The sequence below is a fragment of the Drosophila santomea genome, chromosome 2L, assembly GCF_016746245.2.
Source record: "Drosophila santomea strain STO CAGO 1482 chromosome 2L, Prin_Dsan_1.1, whole genome shotgun sequence".
Taxonomy (NCBI): Eukaryota; Metazoa; Arthropoda; class Insecta; order Diptera; family Drosophilidae; genus Drosophila; species Drosophila santomea.
Genome location: NC_053016.2, coordinates 2,240,686 through 2,256,743, shown reverse-complemented (window position 1 = coordinate 2,256,743; position 16,058 = coordinate 2,240,686). Strand labels below are relative to the sequence as shown.

The 16,058-nt window shown below is 43.0% G+C and overlaps 6 protein-coding genes across 6 annotated transcripts; 4 read left to right on the top strand and 2 right to left on the bottom strand.

The window, feature by feature from the left end:
• The first annotated feature begins 604 nt into the window (after nt 1-604).
• On the top strand, nt 605-1,414 carry LOC120450756 (trypsin delta). Its single transcript, XM_039633887.2, has one exon. The coding sequence runs from the start codon at nt 643-645 to the stop codon at nt 1,375-1,377; it is 735 nt and encodes a 244-aa protein (XP_039489821.1). The 5' UTR covers nt 605-642; the 3' UTR covers nt 1,378-1,414.
• A 277-nt stretch (nt 1,415-1,691) lies between these two features.
• On the top strand, nt 1,692-2,554 carry LOC120451128 (trypsin alpha-3). The gene is given in 2 exon segments (XM_039634545.1): nt 1,692-1,802; nt 1,804-2,554. Coding segments are annotated over 2 exon segments (732 nt in total). The 5' UTR covers nt 1,692-1,713; the 3' UTR covers nt 2,447-2,554.
• A 427-nt stretch (nt 2,555-2,981) lies between these two features.
• Nucleotides 2,982-3,845, top strand: LOC120458085 (trypsin alpha-like). The gene has a single exon (XM_039645602.2). The coding sequence runs from the start codon at nt 3,009-3,011 to the stop codon at nt 3,789-3,791; it is 783 nt and encodes a 260-aa protein (XP_039501536.1). The 5' UTR covers nt 2,982-3,008; the 3' UTR covers nt 3,792-3,845.
• Nucleotides 3,846-9,945: 6,100 nt separating this feature from the next.
• LOC120458086 (cell wall protein IFF6-like) lies at nt 9,946-10,481 on the bottom strand. The gene has a single exon (XM_039645603.1). It carries the CDS (start codon nt 10,455-10,457, stop codon nt 10,038-10,040), a length of 420 nt encoding a protein of 139 aa, XP_039501537.1. The 5' UTR covers nt 10,458-10,481; the 3' UTR covers nt 9,946-10,037.
• Nucleotides 10,482-10,749: 268 nt separating this feature from the next.
• Nucleotides 10,750-12,846, bottom strand: LOC120458084 (phospholipase A1 VesT1.02). Its single transcript, XM_039645601.1, has 3 exons — nt 12,627-12,846; nt 12,257-12,512; nt 10,750-11,612 (listed from the first exon to the last, which is right to left on the bottom strand). The coding sequence occupies exons 1-3, from the start codon at nt 12,694-12,696 to the stop codon at nt 10,811-10,813; spliced, it is 1,128 nt and encodes a 375-aa protein (XP_039501535.1). The 5' UTR covers nt 12,697-12,846; the 3' UTR covers nt 10,750-10,810.
• A 2,026-nt stretch (nt 12,847-14,872) lies between these two features.
• On the top strand, nt 14,873-16,047 carry LOC120458603 (endonuclease G, mitochondrial). The gene is made up of 2 exons (XM_039646308.1): nt 14,873-15,148; nt 15,214-16,047. The coding sequence occupies exons 1-2, from the start codon at nt 14,987-14,989 to the stop codon at nt 16,012-16,014; spliced, it is 963 nt and encodes a 320-aa protein (XP_039502242.1). The 5' UTR covers nt 14,873-14,986; the 3' UTR covers nt 16,015-16,047.
• Nucleotides 16,048-16,058: the final 11 nt, after the last annotated feature.

Sequence of the window (16,058 nt, the reverse complement as noted above, 5' to 3'; positions counted from 1 at the left end):
AGCCGATCTTAAAAAAATATTATTTTGGAAAATTGTCTCATTTTTTATAAGGGGTTACAACTTTATTTTTTCTAAAAATCAAAAAAATTTCATTGTTTTCCATCTGAGTTCTTATGAATTGGAAATTATATCAGGAGCTCATCATCGTGGGACAATTTATATATTAAGTAATATCCTCAATTTTCCCAAAAAATAAATTTTTCCTGGAAATTGAAATAAGAAAGGAGGTAAAAAATGTAATATTTTTAAACAGATTTGTATTATATTAAATTATTTTAATATTTTGCGGCCGGAATGTAATGACTTCTATATACGGCACTCCTGTTTATTTTCGGATATATTTTTCCATATCGTCTCTAAAACTGGTCGCATTTCGTATTTTGCGAACTTAAAATTCCTTTCTATTTTAGGGAGTTAAAAGATAAAAACTACAAGAAGGTTGTTCGTACATATTTTTGCACTTAGCCCGTGCCATACATTTAGATATTCATGTAATTGGTTTATTTCAGTATCTGTTGCTTAAAATATCTATTAACATTTTTTTGCTACAATGCCAGAAATTCCCCATTTCACAGTGGTATACCTATAAAAAAAAGGCCGAAGCCTTTGCAGAAACCACTTGTAAGTACAGCTCTAGTTGAAATGTTTGTGCAGTGGATTTTGCTGATCTTCAGCGTCACCCTGGTTTCGTCTAAAGGGATTCCGGAACGAATCGTGGGCGGCGACTTGATATCCATTCTATCGGTTCCCTGGCAGGCTTCCGTTCTTTATTTTGGAGAACATTGGTGCGGTGCAGTTATCTACAGTGAAGACATCGTCATAACGGCAGCCCACTGCGTCAGCAAAATCTACGCCGGATACCTATCCGTGCGAGTTGGCTCATCGTACACCCTCTACGGTGGTCAGGAGGTGCGGGTATCTCGGTTCCTGAGGCACGAGAAGTACGGCCGGAGCATGGCCAACGACATAGCCGTGATGAGGCTTCAGTCCAAGCTCAGGCTGGGCAGTGGAGTCGCCGTCATTCCCTTGGCCGATACTTCTCCGCCTGTTGGATCTCCTGCCACGGTTTCGGGCTGGGGTGACATTGGCTATAAGAAGGAAGCTGCCAAGTCCCTACTGGCGGTTACGGTGAACATTGTCAGTCAGGATCAGTGCCGCAAATCGTACAAAAATCAAATCACCAAGGACATGATCTGTGCTGCTGCTCCGGGCAAGGATGCGTGCTCCGGCGATTCCGGAGGTCCTCTGGTCTCCGATGGCAAGCTTGTCGGCATCGTGTCCTTCGGAGCGAAGTGCGCTCTTCCAAAATACCCGGGAGTCTACGCAAACGTGGCGGTGCTCAAGCCCTGGATTTTGGACGCTGTTAAAAGAGTCTAAAAACGTAATGTGTAAATGAAGCTTGAATAAAATAAAATCTGAAAAAAAACTAAAGTACTTGATTTTGCTGGTATTTGTAAAATATTTTCAAATTATCCTGTCTAGAAAAATGGAGCTATTCAAATGATTTGGATGATTTAATGAGCACGTGCCAGTAAAAATTGCTGAAGAACCTAATAATATCTCTAATTTTTAAGTAATTGCGACATTTGTCGCCTTTGTAAAATGTACATTAAAATTCTTTTGCTAATTATATTTTGCACGTGCGCTACTCGGAACCCTTAAAAGCACGACTAGCCCGGATCGAAGTCATTTCTAACACTAGTCGCGTTCGAAATGTTCCTCCACTGGCTTGTTGTGGTCGCCAGCGTCACCCTGATCTCGGCAGGATCTTCACCGGAGCGAATAGTAGGTGGCCACCTAGTGCCTGTCAGAAGTTCCCTGGCAGGCGGCTCTCCTGTATTTTGGAAAATTCGAGTGCGGTGCTGTTGTCTATAGTGAGAAGATCGTTATAACAGCAGCCCACTGTACTGACAACCCCTTCGATGCACTCTATTCCGTCCGAGTTGGATCAGTATGGAAGAATTTCGGAGGACAGCACGTCAGGGTTGCTGTAATTCGGAGGCATGAAGGCTACGTAAAACCCGCTTGGTTTAACGATATAGCCGTAGTTCGACTGGCGGACAGTCTAACTTTTAATAGCGACGTAAGACCAATTCCACTGGCCGATGTTGCACCCGCAGCTGGAACTGAAGCCACCATTTCTGGTTGGGGAGAATTCGGAATCCCCGGGCTAGGATCTATAGTTCTATTGCAAGCCTCGGTGAAAATAGTGGACCCAAATGACTGTAGGCGGGCCTATCCATACCTCACCGAAGTAATGATTTGCGCCGCCGCTCTCCTAAAGGATTCCTGCCAAGGAGACTCCGGAGGACCTCTCGTCTCCGGTGGCCAACTGGTTGGCATTGTGTCCCACGGCATGTTGTGCGCAATTCCCTTCTACCCCGGTGTCTACACCAATGTGGCTGTGCTGAAACCTTGGATCTTAAGTGCTATTGAACATCTTTAAATTTATGCTTAATACTCAAGACAACTATTTAGCATTTGTAACAATACTTATGACATATATATTGACATCTAAATAGATACATATTATGCTTAGAGCATTCAAATTGAAGGCGTAGTGAAAATTCTTTTATTTCATATCATCTTCCTTCCTTTCGATCCCCTTTGCAAGGATTGCCACTTAATATCCTTGCCGATTTGGTTGCAAGAAAAAGCGATTTCCGAGTCATCGGGCAATGCAAACTGTGCAGTATAATCGCATGATATAATATATGCCTAATCTCTGCAGCAAAAACCCACATCGCCGAGAAAATGGAAAACAGAGCCCGGGGAATTTCGTTAAACCTAAATTTAGAAAATAACTAATTTAGGTGCTAAATATACATGCAGAAGCCATTCCATTACTGGAATTTTCTAATTAGAAAATTGTGCACATTGCTCCGTTCTGAATTTAGAAATGTTTGCAGATAACTTCAAACTGATTAAGCAAACCAAAGGGGTATAAAAGAGCGTTTCATTTGGAGGTAAAGCCACTGCAATCCAAAGTATCGTGAAAACTAGTCGAGATGTTCATCGAAAGCTTCCTGATCCTATTGGCGCTCAACTTCCTGTCCGCAGGAGGAGTAAACCGACCCGAAGAACGCATCGTCGGCGGAGGACCCATTGAAATAGAACAGGCTCCCTGGCAGGTGTCCTTCCAAATAAGAGGACATCATATTTGTGGAGGGTCCATTTACAATGCAGATACCATCATAACAGCAGCCCATTGCTTTTTTTTGAGTGGGGCATGGCAAGATCCCCGACATTATGAAATTCGCGCTGGATCCAAATCGATAAAATCCAATGGAATTCTTGTCAAAGTGGCAGCGGTAAAAGTCCATGAATATTATGTTCACAAAGAGAATCAATTTTTCGTTCTTCAAAACGACATCGCCGTCGTTCGGTTAAGTGAACGACTTCAATTTACTAACAAAGTGCAGCCCATTCCTTTGGCCGAGTCTAATCCTGAACCTGGAACGATGTCCTTTGCCACTGGCTGGGGAAATATGTACGGAGCGGATGCGGGGGATGCGAACAAAATACCCATACATCTTCAAGGAGTAAAGCTCCGCATTCAATCGCCTAACTTTTGTGTAAGATTCCATGGTCAATCAAAAATTTGCGCTGGAGATTCTAAGCACACCATTTGTACCCACGATTCTGGAGGACCATTGGTAATTAATCGGCAACTTGTGGGTGTTACCTCCGGAAGGGGACCAAATTGCGATAGGCCAGCTACATTCTCAAGTGTGCCCTACCACCGAGAATGGATTTTGAATGCTGTTAAATCTTTTCCCCAACATGTTTAGCAATGTTCTCAACACAATCAAATAAATATTCACTGCAGCATATGTAAAAAGCAACCAAAATAGTGTGTACTCTTTTTAAGTTACAACATTCATAATTTTTTTTAAATTTCTTACATAAGACAATTTAGTTTTGAGGAATGGAAAATAGGGTTTATAAAGATGCTCCTACAATTTGCAAGAAAAAGCGATTTCCGAGTCATTGGGCAATGCAAACTGTGCAGTATAATCGCATGATATATGCCCAATCTCTGCTGCAGAAACCCACATCGCCCGGAAAAAGGGAAAATGGAAAACGGAGCCCGGGGAAAATACCCAGCCGCTAAGCCGGAGGAAGCTGCCTCTGGAGAGTCAATTCCAGCGATTAAATTAAGAATGCATAACTTGCAGGGTTAACAATGTTGCCAGGCGCTGGTTGGAGTGCAAGGGATCGGAGAATCGTTGGATTGGAGAAAGGACCTCTCCTCCTCTGGAACAGGGAGCAATTGCCTTGACAGGAGCACGAAGCGAGTCCCTGATTTTTATTTGCCATTCTCTGTGCACCCATTTCTCCGCTCATTCGCGGGCGAAAGCAGAAGGAAAGTGGGCAGCGGTGCAACTTCTGCTACTTATCTGCTTTTTTCAATTTGCGATTTGTTTGCTGCAGCCACTGCCATTAAGGCACTGGAAAAAAACACAGCTTGCAGTTCTTTTACACAAGCATGTTCAGTAAAAGTCGTTTTTATCTACTTAAAATATGATTATAAACGCTTTTAGTTTGCTAATTTCACATACTCTTTAACCACACACACTGCATATTTTCCTCAGTGTTCGCTGCTAACCTCAGAGTCGTTGCATTTCCCCCTCTCCCATCGGAAAGTCATGTCGAAGGCGTCCTGTTTCTGGTTCCTCCGCCTGTTTGCTTACTTGTTTGCACTCCTGGACATGGAACGTGCCTGGAAAGGCCCGACTTTTATAAACATCTTGTATAACTGGCGCCCACCCACTTTCACTCGGCTTTCGCCAACCTTTCGCTGTATTTGTTTTTAATACAATTTCTTTTCTGCTGCGCTTTGCTTTGAGTTCTCGCAAATAGTTTTCATAAATGTTGTGCTTATGGTATAATGGGGAAGTGCGCCAGAGCCCAAAGCTCTGTGGTGGTGGCCATCAGAGAACTGCAAGAGTGGCATTTTTTGCCACCCTGATCACACTCAACAATTTTGAGTGCGGGTGCCACTCACACCGGTTTTCGTGGGTACATACAAACACCCGCTCAAAATATTCGGGTGTCTGCAAACACCCTGGTGCCTGCGCACCCGAATCAATGCGGCACCCTACGTCGCGGGTACCGATCACACTTGCCACTCATAACGAAGGGTAGAGAAGGCAAACATGCAGAAAAAGGCAAGTGCCTTTTTCTCGGAAACACCCGGGTGTCTGGCAAAACACCCGGGTGTTTTGGTAAACACCCGGGTGTTTTGGTGAACACCCGGGTGTCTGGTAGACATTCGAGTGCCTGTGGTAGGTAACATACGAAAAAGAAAAGTACAGTAAGTACTGAAAAACGAAATATATAATGCCGAAAATCTGTAGAATTATGCATTCTTTTTACAGAAATTTAACCAACACGAAATAGACATTTCTTTTTTATATCTTATATTATTTGCTTTGTTAAAATTTTTAATATTTAATTCCCATATTTAATTTTGTATGTATAATTTTTCTTTTTAAAGTGATAAAAAAAAGCAATAGAAATAGAATTGTCTTAATTAAGTACAAATATTATTTAATAATATATATAATATATTGTAATATATATATTATATTATTTAATAATACATAAGTTTGTTTTCTGTTAAGACATTAGATACATCAAAACGCAAAAACATGTGCACGACCTTTTCCTTGGGTATTTCCATTCACCCTAAATTTTTTGGACCGTGTCTCGCTTCCACCCATACAATTTTTATGCATACAGAAAAGTACCTGCGGCCGATCCTTGCTTGCGCGTCACCCACCCTAAACTTCTTTGCACAGCAGACACCCGGGTGTTTTTGTGCAAGTACAAAAAACACCCTGGTGGCAAAACACCCGGGTGTTTGTCATTGCTAAATTTAGGGTGTCTCCAAACACCCGGGTGCGGAGACTCCCGGTGTTTAGCGGGTACACTTAGGGTGCCGGTGGCTTGCTGCAGTTCTCTGGTGGCCATCTCGTTTAATTTGTTCACTCGCGACTGCAGGGAACAAAAGCCAACCAGCTGGGGCCAGGACAAGTTTCCATTAAAGTGGAAGATTCCCTCACCTTTTTGTTTTCCCACTCAAAAGCTGAGTTTATGCGGAGAAGCTTGTGATATCTGCAGGAAGTCAAAGGGAAGTATATCAAGAACAAGACATTCAAATAAAGCACCTAAAAGTATGCAAATTTATTTATGTATTTCTAGTCCGAAGCAACTAAGCAATTTTAAAAGCACTTCTGATTTTAAATTGCATAGGTGTAAGCCAAAAGCTGCCAGACATATAATTGAATTAATCCCCGCTCTTGTTTTCCCTTTTTTAGCCAACTCATTTGTTTACTCCGTTCACAGAATCCCATACAGTGCTGAAAAAAAGTTAGCACACATGCACTATTAGCTTACGACAGCATATTTGCGAACGTGTACGTTAACTTTTTCGACCACCAGACATTAAACACACACATACTTACAGCACAGAAAAAAACGGCGAAAAAGGGTTAAGTCAAAAACGAAAACAACAAAAATATGACCCCCAGCTGCATTTGTGGGCGGTTGGGTGTTAAGGGGCGGGGCAGCGAAAAAAAAGGGCAGCATGTGTCTTTATTGCCGGCTTTTAAATGTTAACAAAGTGCGTACTTTGTTGTGTGCTTAACTGGCATTAAGAGCGACCAAAGCCACACACAAAGACCACAATCATTAACTTGTATTTTGCCATAAACAAGGAAACGAATACTTAGCAATACGCGTTTCGTTACTAATTTAGAATTAAAGTTTAAAGTTAAAGTAGATCATAAATGAACACCACATATATCCCCTTACATTCTTATCTTACTTACAATTTGATGTTCAATTAAAAATGTTTGGATTTATGAACACTTGCGCTCTTATATATTATTAAGTGCAATTGATATTGAAATTGTAGGACCTATGAAATTGATGAATAGCCGAGCAGATGTCAAATGGTTTCTAATACTCGTTTATTGGGTTGGAGCAATGTAGAACTCTGCAAGCGAAACCAAAGCCAAAATCTTTTGGTTGCCAGTGAACTGAACTGAACTGAACTGAGATGAGATTGAGAACAATTTCTGCAAGAAAACCGCACGACACACACGACCTGTCAACACAAACACACTGGCGTCTCAAGGATTCCTTGCCCCTCCTTTGTGCAGGACCACACTCGAAGGACTCGCAGCTGACATGGCCATATATCGTACAATATTATGCATGCAATGCCAGGCAATGGCCAGAAGAATATTCAAAGCATTTAGCAACTCATTGTCCCTTTCGACAGCAAACCAGCAGCAGAAAACCAGCAACTGAAAGGCACAAGACGCTGGAAATGGTGGAGATGGGGAAAAATGTATTCATGGACCCCCAAAATTGTATAATTTAAGTTTGCACATAAAATCACACCGCAAACTTGGAAAAAGGCCCGAAAAGTAGGAGCCGCAACAACAACAGCACTCAAGTGAACTGACATAGATACGGATACGGATATGTGAATGGGGCAGCATGTGCCCCATGTATAGTATATATAAGGCGTAGGTCCTACTCTTCTGGGAAGGACTCAGTGGTCTTAAATGAAAATCTTTTTAAATAATAGCTTAATATAAATTTCAGGAAGGTTAGGAAAAAATATTAAGGAACAGCCCTAAGGAATAAACCTAACGAATTATTCCTTTTGTAATTATAAATTAAATAAATTAAAATTTTATAAGCCGCATTTTTTTCAGATATATATATATGTTATATGTTCGCTAGTCTCAACAAGTTTTCCCAACCGTTTTCGCACTTTTCCTATGACCCTTCCCCGCAACTTGAAGACGACCGTCTCTATTACACAGTTGAGCACACAGGAGTGCCGCATTTCCCGGCCACTCCACCCGCACGCACACACATCAAATTTGAATATTTTAAAGAGGAAAACGGACGCAGGACACAGGACACACCGACAGAAGGCACAAAGCACCAAACTTGTGTGCCATAAAAACGCTATAAAATTGCACAAATAGCATCGGCGACGTGGAGATCCACAGATATGGGGGCTATACGATATCTGTAAGTAAAACTTTCGGTCCGATATCTGCTGACCTAAGTGCGTATGCACATGAACTTGAGCGAGTGTGGAGTGGATGTCCTGCAAGGACCTTGTCCTGCTTGTTCGCTTTTCCAGCAATGTAAGTCATTGTCATCGCCTTCGTATCGCACTCATTTGCCAGGTCCTTTGCAGCCTTTTGCCATTTGCCATCCGCAAAATGAAACCTGATTTCCCTTTAATTTTTCCTCTCTGGCTCTTTGGCTTTTTTGGGGCTTCCGGGGCGACAATCTCAACACCCAACACATCAGCAAAGTTATGGCACTCCGAGGCTTTCACACGGTCCATTTCTGAGGCGACAAATTGGTCTTTCAGGCTGTCAACGCAAAAGGGTTTGCTCCTCGAAGTGCTTAGCTCCTGAATTTTAAGGTGAATTTTTCAGCTTCCCTTGGACATCAGTTAGTTGGGGTTTCTAAGTTACAATGAACTTGGGAGACATTCTGTGGGCTGCCTTAATTAGAATGCCATAATGGAACTGCCGGCGTTTGAACTCCACACACTGGGCTCATACATAATTTATGCGCCATGAAAACGAATGTGCAAATTTAAATAATCAAATTCAGGGGCAAATATTGTGCCCTCGGGTATTCGCACACAATCATCAATCGAAAGAAACCACTTCGGGCTAAATCGAAAGGTTGCCAACTATTTTGGGTTTCAGAGAAGAGAAAAAGGATAAATGATTTTGCATAAAATTTAAGTGAATCCATTTTTCCACCTGAGATTCAAGCGAGCTGTCCTTCCACCCGGAACCTCAAAAGATTTCTGCTTCCATTTGGCTTTGCCGTCAATCTGTCACTTTAGGATAACAATTACGATAAGTGGGTTTTGGATATTTATTAAGCCAATCAACCGATTATGCCAAACTTTAATTGTCTTGGCATGTCAACTTTGTGAAGTTGCCTTTGTGTTTCCGCAAACATGTGGGAAATTTGATGCTCATGGGATTGTGTTTCATTTTCTGACTTTAGTGGGATTGGCATTTTTCTTTGTGAGCTCAAACTAGTGTTTACATACAATTTAATACATGTTTGCATATTTTCCGGCACTTCTTTCAGTTGCAGGCATACAAATCCTTGCCAAATACATACAGCTATTTTAATAAGCAGCTCTTGCGATCAAACTAGCACCCAGGCATTCGAAAACTTTCGTAGTTAGACTAGATTAAATTAAGAGCGAGAACTTGTGAGTATAAATACCCATGTTTTTTCACCCGCCGCCCAACTTTCGACCCGAATGCACCGCCACAGCTCTCTAACTGCTCCCGGGGCTAAACCTCAAACCTCAAACTCAGCACTCAGCACCCACAACAACGACAACTTTAATTAAGTGAAAATTATGATGCTGTCAGGAAAAGAAGGAGACGGCGGGCATCAGCACTTTGGGTGGTTGAGTGGGTGGCCGCTGGTCACACGTGGCGTATGAATAATGTAGAATCTCAACTAATTAAGCCAAGTAAATGCATTAGCAACAACCCGCCGCAGCCTCTTGTCCAAAAACTGCAATTTTGCACAGCTTTGCACGGCGCCCCAAAAGCAGCAGCAACAATTTGGGTAACATATTGTTTGTTTTAATTAAAAATTCTATTCCAAATATGTATGCAGCGAACTGGGAAGAAAAACCGTGCGGAGAAGGCAGTCTAAAATATCCTGAAACTAAACCGTTTAAAAAGGATTTGTGCCGTGGAAAACTGGCAAGTTTTGGGCACCTTTTAAGTCCTGCTCCAGAAATCAATATCTGGAATATCCATTTCGGGTCCGGTGACCATTGCCACATCCACTGCATCTTGAGATACCGGCATTGCGGCTGCATGAGCCAAAAGACCGAAAAGAGCAAGGACCAGTAAGAAATACAGCTTCATTTTTACTCTACGAAATTTTCAGGCCACTTCAAAAAGATATGTTTTTTGTTCTGACACAAAGTACAATGGTGATGCGATGCATTAATAATCATAGTAACTATAGTAATCATAGTAATAGGATCCTTCGTCTGATTCGTCACTAGATTCGGAGCTCTCATCTTCACTGGAATCTTCAGATGACTCGGCGGTTTCTTGGCTGGAACTCTCAGGTGCTTCACTAGTTTCCTCAGATGATGAAGTCACTGTGGGCAACTCTTCGCTGGAGCTCTCAGTCGATGGTTCACTGGCTGCTTCTGTGGCTAATGATGACTTTGAAGGAACACTTTCTTCAGTAGAAAGATCGATCACTCGCAATCCAATTTGATTCTGGGAAATTTGTTGGCTAATTTTGGGTCTGGCAGCTGCCAAGACCAGAAAAGCTACGAAATAAAGGCAAACGCGTTGAGCGCGGAACATTTTCGGTTGAATATTGTGGAAATAGTGGATAGACCTTTCGTGCATCGTGAGGTTTATATACCTATCTTGAAGTTTGGTTTACTAATAGGAATTTCTAGCAGACTTGCACATTCGCTAGTTGTTATTTCTTGGTGAATAGTTTGCCATAAAACTTAATTGGCTTAGGTTTTTGCAAGATAAGAAGGTCTGTCTAATGGTTAAATAAGTTACTTAAATACAAGTTTATAAAAATAGGTGTACTATTTATAATAAATGTTTTGAAAATTCTGTAAGAAACTAAAAACGAATCCATGATAACAGAAAGTTACCAAACAGACCAAGTAAAGCAAGAACCAAATTATAAATAGCAAAGTTTTCACTCTATTTAATTAACAAATGTACATATATCAACTAATACCCTACTCCTCCGTGGAGTTTTCAACATCATCCTCCCGTGGAGGCGGTTCCGTTTGCCATCGGTGGCCCATGGCATAGGGTGGCTTTGAGTAGGTCTTCACATAGAAGGTTCCGTTCTTGGGGATCGAGGGCTCTCCGCCCATCCGGAATTCTCCGTCGCTCATGAGGAGCACCCAGGTGCCATCGTCGTGGCGCTCGCACCGTGGTCCCCAAAATCCGGCAGGACTGGTTAGGGATTCTATGAAGTAATCATGGGATCTCTTATGCGAACAGCCATACACATAGCACTTCTTCTGATTCTTCCCATAGTTGGGATAGAAGGTGGCGTGTCCCACGGGCTGCTCGAAGCCAAAGCTAACGCTGGTTTGAATGGACTCCACATAGGAGGCGTCGCTAGCATCGATGCGGTACTCGTCGCTCTTCTCCCGGAACTGTGGACCCGCCGGATCCAAGGCGTATATGGTGTTGAATCGATATGGCATTATCTGCTTCCCAGCACTGCCGGCGATCTGCGCTCCCAGCGAGTGTCCAATGACGTAGACGTCGTCGAAGTGCATGTGCGCCTCCTGGTTGAGATAGCGCACCAGTTCCGCCAGCAGGGCTCCCATGTCCTCCACCATCTTGGCCACCTCGTAGTAGTTCACGTTCGTGGAAGTCTTGCTCCAGTCGCAGACGATCACATTGAAGTCCTCGTAGTTGGCGGGTTCTCCATTGGGTCCCGGATTGGTCAGGCTCAGATAGGCGTTCTTCACCTTCCTTATATGGGAACCCTTGCTCTGACTCATCCAGCCATGAATGACAATCCTACAGATGAGCAATCAGGAAAGAACAATGAGAGTCTCTACAAAATATTCATTTCCTTTTTGTGACTAAATGCAAACTTGGCCATGTAACTTAAAAGTGAATGCCCCTTAAAATAAACAGATTTAAATTCGTCTTCATATAATATCAACTTCGCCTGCTATCTTATCACTCTTTTAATGCTTTAAAATTGTGCAGTTATAATTTGTTAGCTATTAATATGTATTAACCTCTAATTAGCAATCAATTATGTATCAGTCAAATGGCAATGACTCAATGGCGATAACTCAAGCGAAAGCTCAACCAAAAAATGTAAATATAGCAGATAAACCTGTTTTCGTGTTAGTCGTGAAATATAAAAATTAAATTATTTGGTGAGAGAATTCGGACAAATATTTGTTTTGGTTCTATTCATTAGATTGTTATTTTGCTCTCGCATTAATTTCTGGCTATTAGTCGTAGCTTTCACTGAGTGGGAATACCAAATACACTGCCAATTGTTTTGAGCTGAAAGGTTTGCACAGCTTTTAAGCCATTATCTCTCCGTTTAGTGTAATGAATTGATTGTTGCACACTCACTGCGATGCAAAAACCCCCATTCGATCTGCCATTGGGGCCCTAATCTTTCCGGAAACTTAGCCACCTACCTCGTTGGATGACGTGCATCGAAGCCCGAGTTCCTCAGGTTTTCCACATCGCCAACGAACAGTTCCCTGCCGCAGTCCGCAAAGTCGCGCTTGAAGAGTATGAACTGCATCTTACCCCTCGAACTGGTGAAGGGTATCAGATGCTTGAAGAACTTCTTCCAGAAGGAGGGATCCACGCCCAGGGTCTTCTTCTTCACCAGCGTGTAATTGCAGGTGGCGTTGGGATCGAGTTCGGTTTTCTCCTGCTCACTGCTGGCTGCAAATCGAAGTAAAACACAAAACAGCATTCTCAGTTTGGTATATAGCGCCAGTCAATTGAATTTGTACACATATCTGTGACAAGACCTTGAAAAGTGTGTTTATTACCCACCAATTACGAGGGCCACAAATGCCAAAAGCAGCGCACTCATGACGCTAATCCGTCCCAGCTGCGAGACCATGGCTGCTCCAAGATATCTCCCTGGGGGCTTCTGACCGATGGAGTAGTGCGTATGCGCTGACCGATGCCCACCGTTATAGATTTCGCACCCCGGCGGAATGAGCCGCAGATCCAACCGGCCGACTGCTGCGTGCGCAACTAACTGACACAGCGCTCAGCTCCGATCTCTCGATGCTGATGCTCCAGCGGCGCGAGCTCCAGTTTCCCCATCGGAACGGAGAGCGGCGACCCCAAGTCTGTGCTCAGTGGTCCACTCACTCCACTGATAACTGATCGCTCGCTCTCTCTCTTCCCATAGATCATCGTGTTTCCTCTTCTCATAGATCATCGTATTTCCTTATGACGAGCATCTCTTCTCATAGATCATCGTATTTCCTTATGACGAGCATCTCTTCTCATAGATCATCGTATTTCCCTATGAAGAGCAACTATTCCCATAGATCATCGTATTTCCCTATGAAGAGCATCTCTTCTCATAGATCATCGTATTTCCTTATGACGAGCATCTCTTCTCATAGATCATCGTATTTCCTTATGACGAGCATCTCTTCTCATAGAACATCGTAGTTCCCTATGAGAAGCATCGATTAGCAGGAAGATGACAAGTGACTAATGATCTGGAAGAACACAGCAAGTGCGCAAGTTAACATCTGTTTCTTACAATATATGCATAACAAATATATATATAACTAACAAATTGCTATGATTATTTGAACCATAAGCCCTTCTGGCGCTAATTGGCAAGCAGAGAAACCCTAGGAAGAAATCATAAAAGGTCCCAGATAAGTTAATTACCCCATTAAGTTGACCCGCTGTAAAATCCAGAAAAAAAGGCTGCGTAATGGGTATGGGTTTCCGAATCCTGGGGCCACCTTTTTATGGCTGTCAGTCAGCAAATGATTATCGCGGATCCCGAAAATGCTCAGTCCTATCGGCTAATTGCGTGGCCCTAATCACATTCGAAAAGCCGCCTAATTAAGCAGCCCCGAGTGCATAATTCATTAATCCAAACTCAAATGAGGCGACAAATTTTCAGTCATTTACCAAGTCAGTTTTTCGTCTGGCAAGGAAAATTGGAGCTTGGAGGGGAGTGGAGGGGCGGTGAGCGTTTTCTTGTGGCCTTTCCAGCCTTCCACCTGCGCCACATGAAAACGCTTTTAATTATGCAAATTTGGGCTGCCTTGTTGATTAGAAAATCCGCGAGGGGCAAAGCGAGTCACTCCAGCCACCGACAAGGTATGCAGTGCACCTCAGATTGCCACAAGGACCTCCAGGCATCAATCAATATGCAAACAGATCCTGGGGGGCGGTGGGCAGGACAAACAGCCCTTCCACCACGAGACCAATAAATTTGGCCAACCACCAATTAGATGTTGGAAATTAATTGGCAATGCCTCGCGGCCAACTGAAATGGAAGAAGGATGTGGATGTGGAGCACAATTCCTGCGGCTGAGGGAGAAATTGAAATTCGGTCCCTGGAAAAAAAGGATATGGACAGACTTGGTCACAGTTTCCCAACCCAAAGAACTGCACCTTGTTCCCTTTCATTGAACCCCTTGTCATGTGTCCCGAAAAGTTTTTGCCTTGGAATGAACCTTACTTACAGACAGTTTCCCAGCGATTAGGAGTAAAGGATGACTTCTTAAAGAAACCTTGGAAACAACGAAGTAATATATATATATATATAAATTTCAATAACTTATTAGAAGATGGTTGAAATAAAATATAGAATAGTTTGGGCAATTACAATTCAACGATCACCTCCCTTACTTTGCCACTTTTCCATCCACCGATCAAAGTTTTCAGCGGTGGGGGGTGAAAAGTTTTCTGGCCAAAACGGAAAAACTGTAAATCCACAACTAACATTTTTAAGCATAACAAAGTGCGACGAGATTCCGGGAATAAATCTTGACGCCGCTTTTGGTTTAGTCAGGCGTAGCCCCAAAAAGCGCTTATTATGCGGTTCAAGGGGGCAGTAAACTGGAATGGGGCATGTTTTGTCCTGGGGACTTTTAGTTTTTAGCTGCACAACGATGACTGCAACTTTTTCTATTGACTTAATGCAGTTGGCAAGTGCAGTGGGGTCTAAAGTTGGACACGAAAACTTTAAAGATTAACTGCAGGAAAGTCAGGTTTACGGGGTAGCAGTTTCAAATTTAAGGCACAACCAAGTTAGTTTCTACACACAACTCATAGGTTTTTGCTTGCAGCACAATAGACAAGTTAACGATTTCGAATTCGTTTCGTATTCATAACACAAAATTGGCAGAGTTGATATATGTATAGTATCGATGGAAGTGCCAGTGAAGGGCATTCTTGGTATATTGGCCACTGCTGGATCGTTTTTTGCACTGGGAGCTTACTATCAGCACATTGATGTCATGCGGAGAATCCGACGATTGGAGCAACGAAACCCACATGCCTACTTTATCAGAAGGAAACTATACGCACTGGTATGGTACTTCTTTCTATTAGGTTACTCTAATTCCTATAAAAATGAGCTTTTCCCATCTTCCAGCTGGGAATTTTCGCTGTGCGAGCTGATAGCGCTGAGTTCGAGGTGCAGCCCGATGACTGCCACAAGCTGGGCGGGATCATGAAGTACGGCTTCCCCAGCACCAATGACATCACCCTCAACGAGACATTTGACTTTGTGACCTCTTTCGATCGAAGAAACTCTGCGATTTTGTGGCTGTGCGAGCGGGTAGATCTGTCCAATCGCGTCGTCTACGGGGATTCCACATCTGTGTTACCAGCTGGAGCCTTTAGGCAGTCGGAGGCAGCTCGTGTGTTCTTCCTGTCCAACATTAAACCCTTTCTGAACAGAGGCTTCAATCTCACCGTCTGGGATCGATTGCTGCAGTACGTCCATGAGATGAGTCAAAGACATGGCACTGTATATACGTACACGGGATCGATTTACTTGCCCCGTGAACTGAAGTCGAACAGTTGGTTCCTGGAGTTCCAGTCGGAAGAGAGGACCATGGTGGCCGTACCTACCCATTTCTTCAAGATCCTGGTCATCGATCAGAAGATCGAGGGGGGCGATACCATTCCCTATGCTGAGGCCTACGTGATGCCCAACTCTCCGCTGAACAATAATGTCGAACTGAAGACTCTTCTCAGCGATGTCCGGGAAATAGAAAACGCCACAGGTCTGCGGTTCTTCGAAGGACTCGATCGTAATTTAGTCAACACCCAAGTGTCCAGTTCAATACTCCACCCAGTGAACGGTCCTTTGACAAACCCCTTAACTTTGCCTGCGACCAATAACTTTGACGATCGTAAAGCTCTCACATCACATAGTTCTCCTAAGTAGAATCTAAATATATGTACAAAGAGATAGTGATGGCCATGAGAAAT

Excerpts from the sequence above, each read along its gene's own strand:
- LOC120458603 (XM_039646308.1), top strand. The coding sequence starts at position 14,987 with ATGGAAGTGCCAGTGAAGGGCATTCTTGGTATATTGGCCACTGCTGGA. Across the intron at positions 15,149-15,213 it reads GAAGGAAACTATACGCACTG|CTGGGAATTTTCGCTGTGCG; the intron begins GTATGGTACTTC and ends CCCATCTTCCAG.
- LOC120458086 (XM_039645603.1), bottom strand. The coding sequence starts at position 10,457 with ATGCACGAAAGGTCTATCCACTATTTCCACAATATTCAACCGAAAATG.
- LOC120450756 (XM_039633887.2), top strand. The coding sequence starts at position 643 with ATGTTTGTGCAGTGGATTTTGCTGATCTTCAGCGTCACCCTGGTTTCG.
- LOC120458085 (XM_039645602.2), top strand. The coding sequence starts at position 3,009 with ATGTTCATCGAAAGCTTCCTGATCCTATTGGCGCTCAACTTCCTGTCC.
- LOC120458084 (XM_039645601.1), bottom strand. The coding sequence starts at position 12,696 with ATGGTCTCGCAGCTGGGACGGATTAGCGTCATGAGTGCGCTGCTTTTG. Across the intron at positions 12,513-12,626 it reads ATTTGTGGCCCTCGTAATTG|CCAGCAGTGAGCAGGAGAAA; the intron begins GTGGGTAATAAA and ends TTCGATTTGCAG. Across the intron at positions 11,613-12,256 it reads GATGCACGTCATCCAACGAG|GATTGTCATTCATGGCTGGA; the intron begins GTAGGTGGCTAA and ends GCTCATCTGTAG.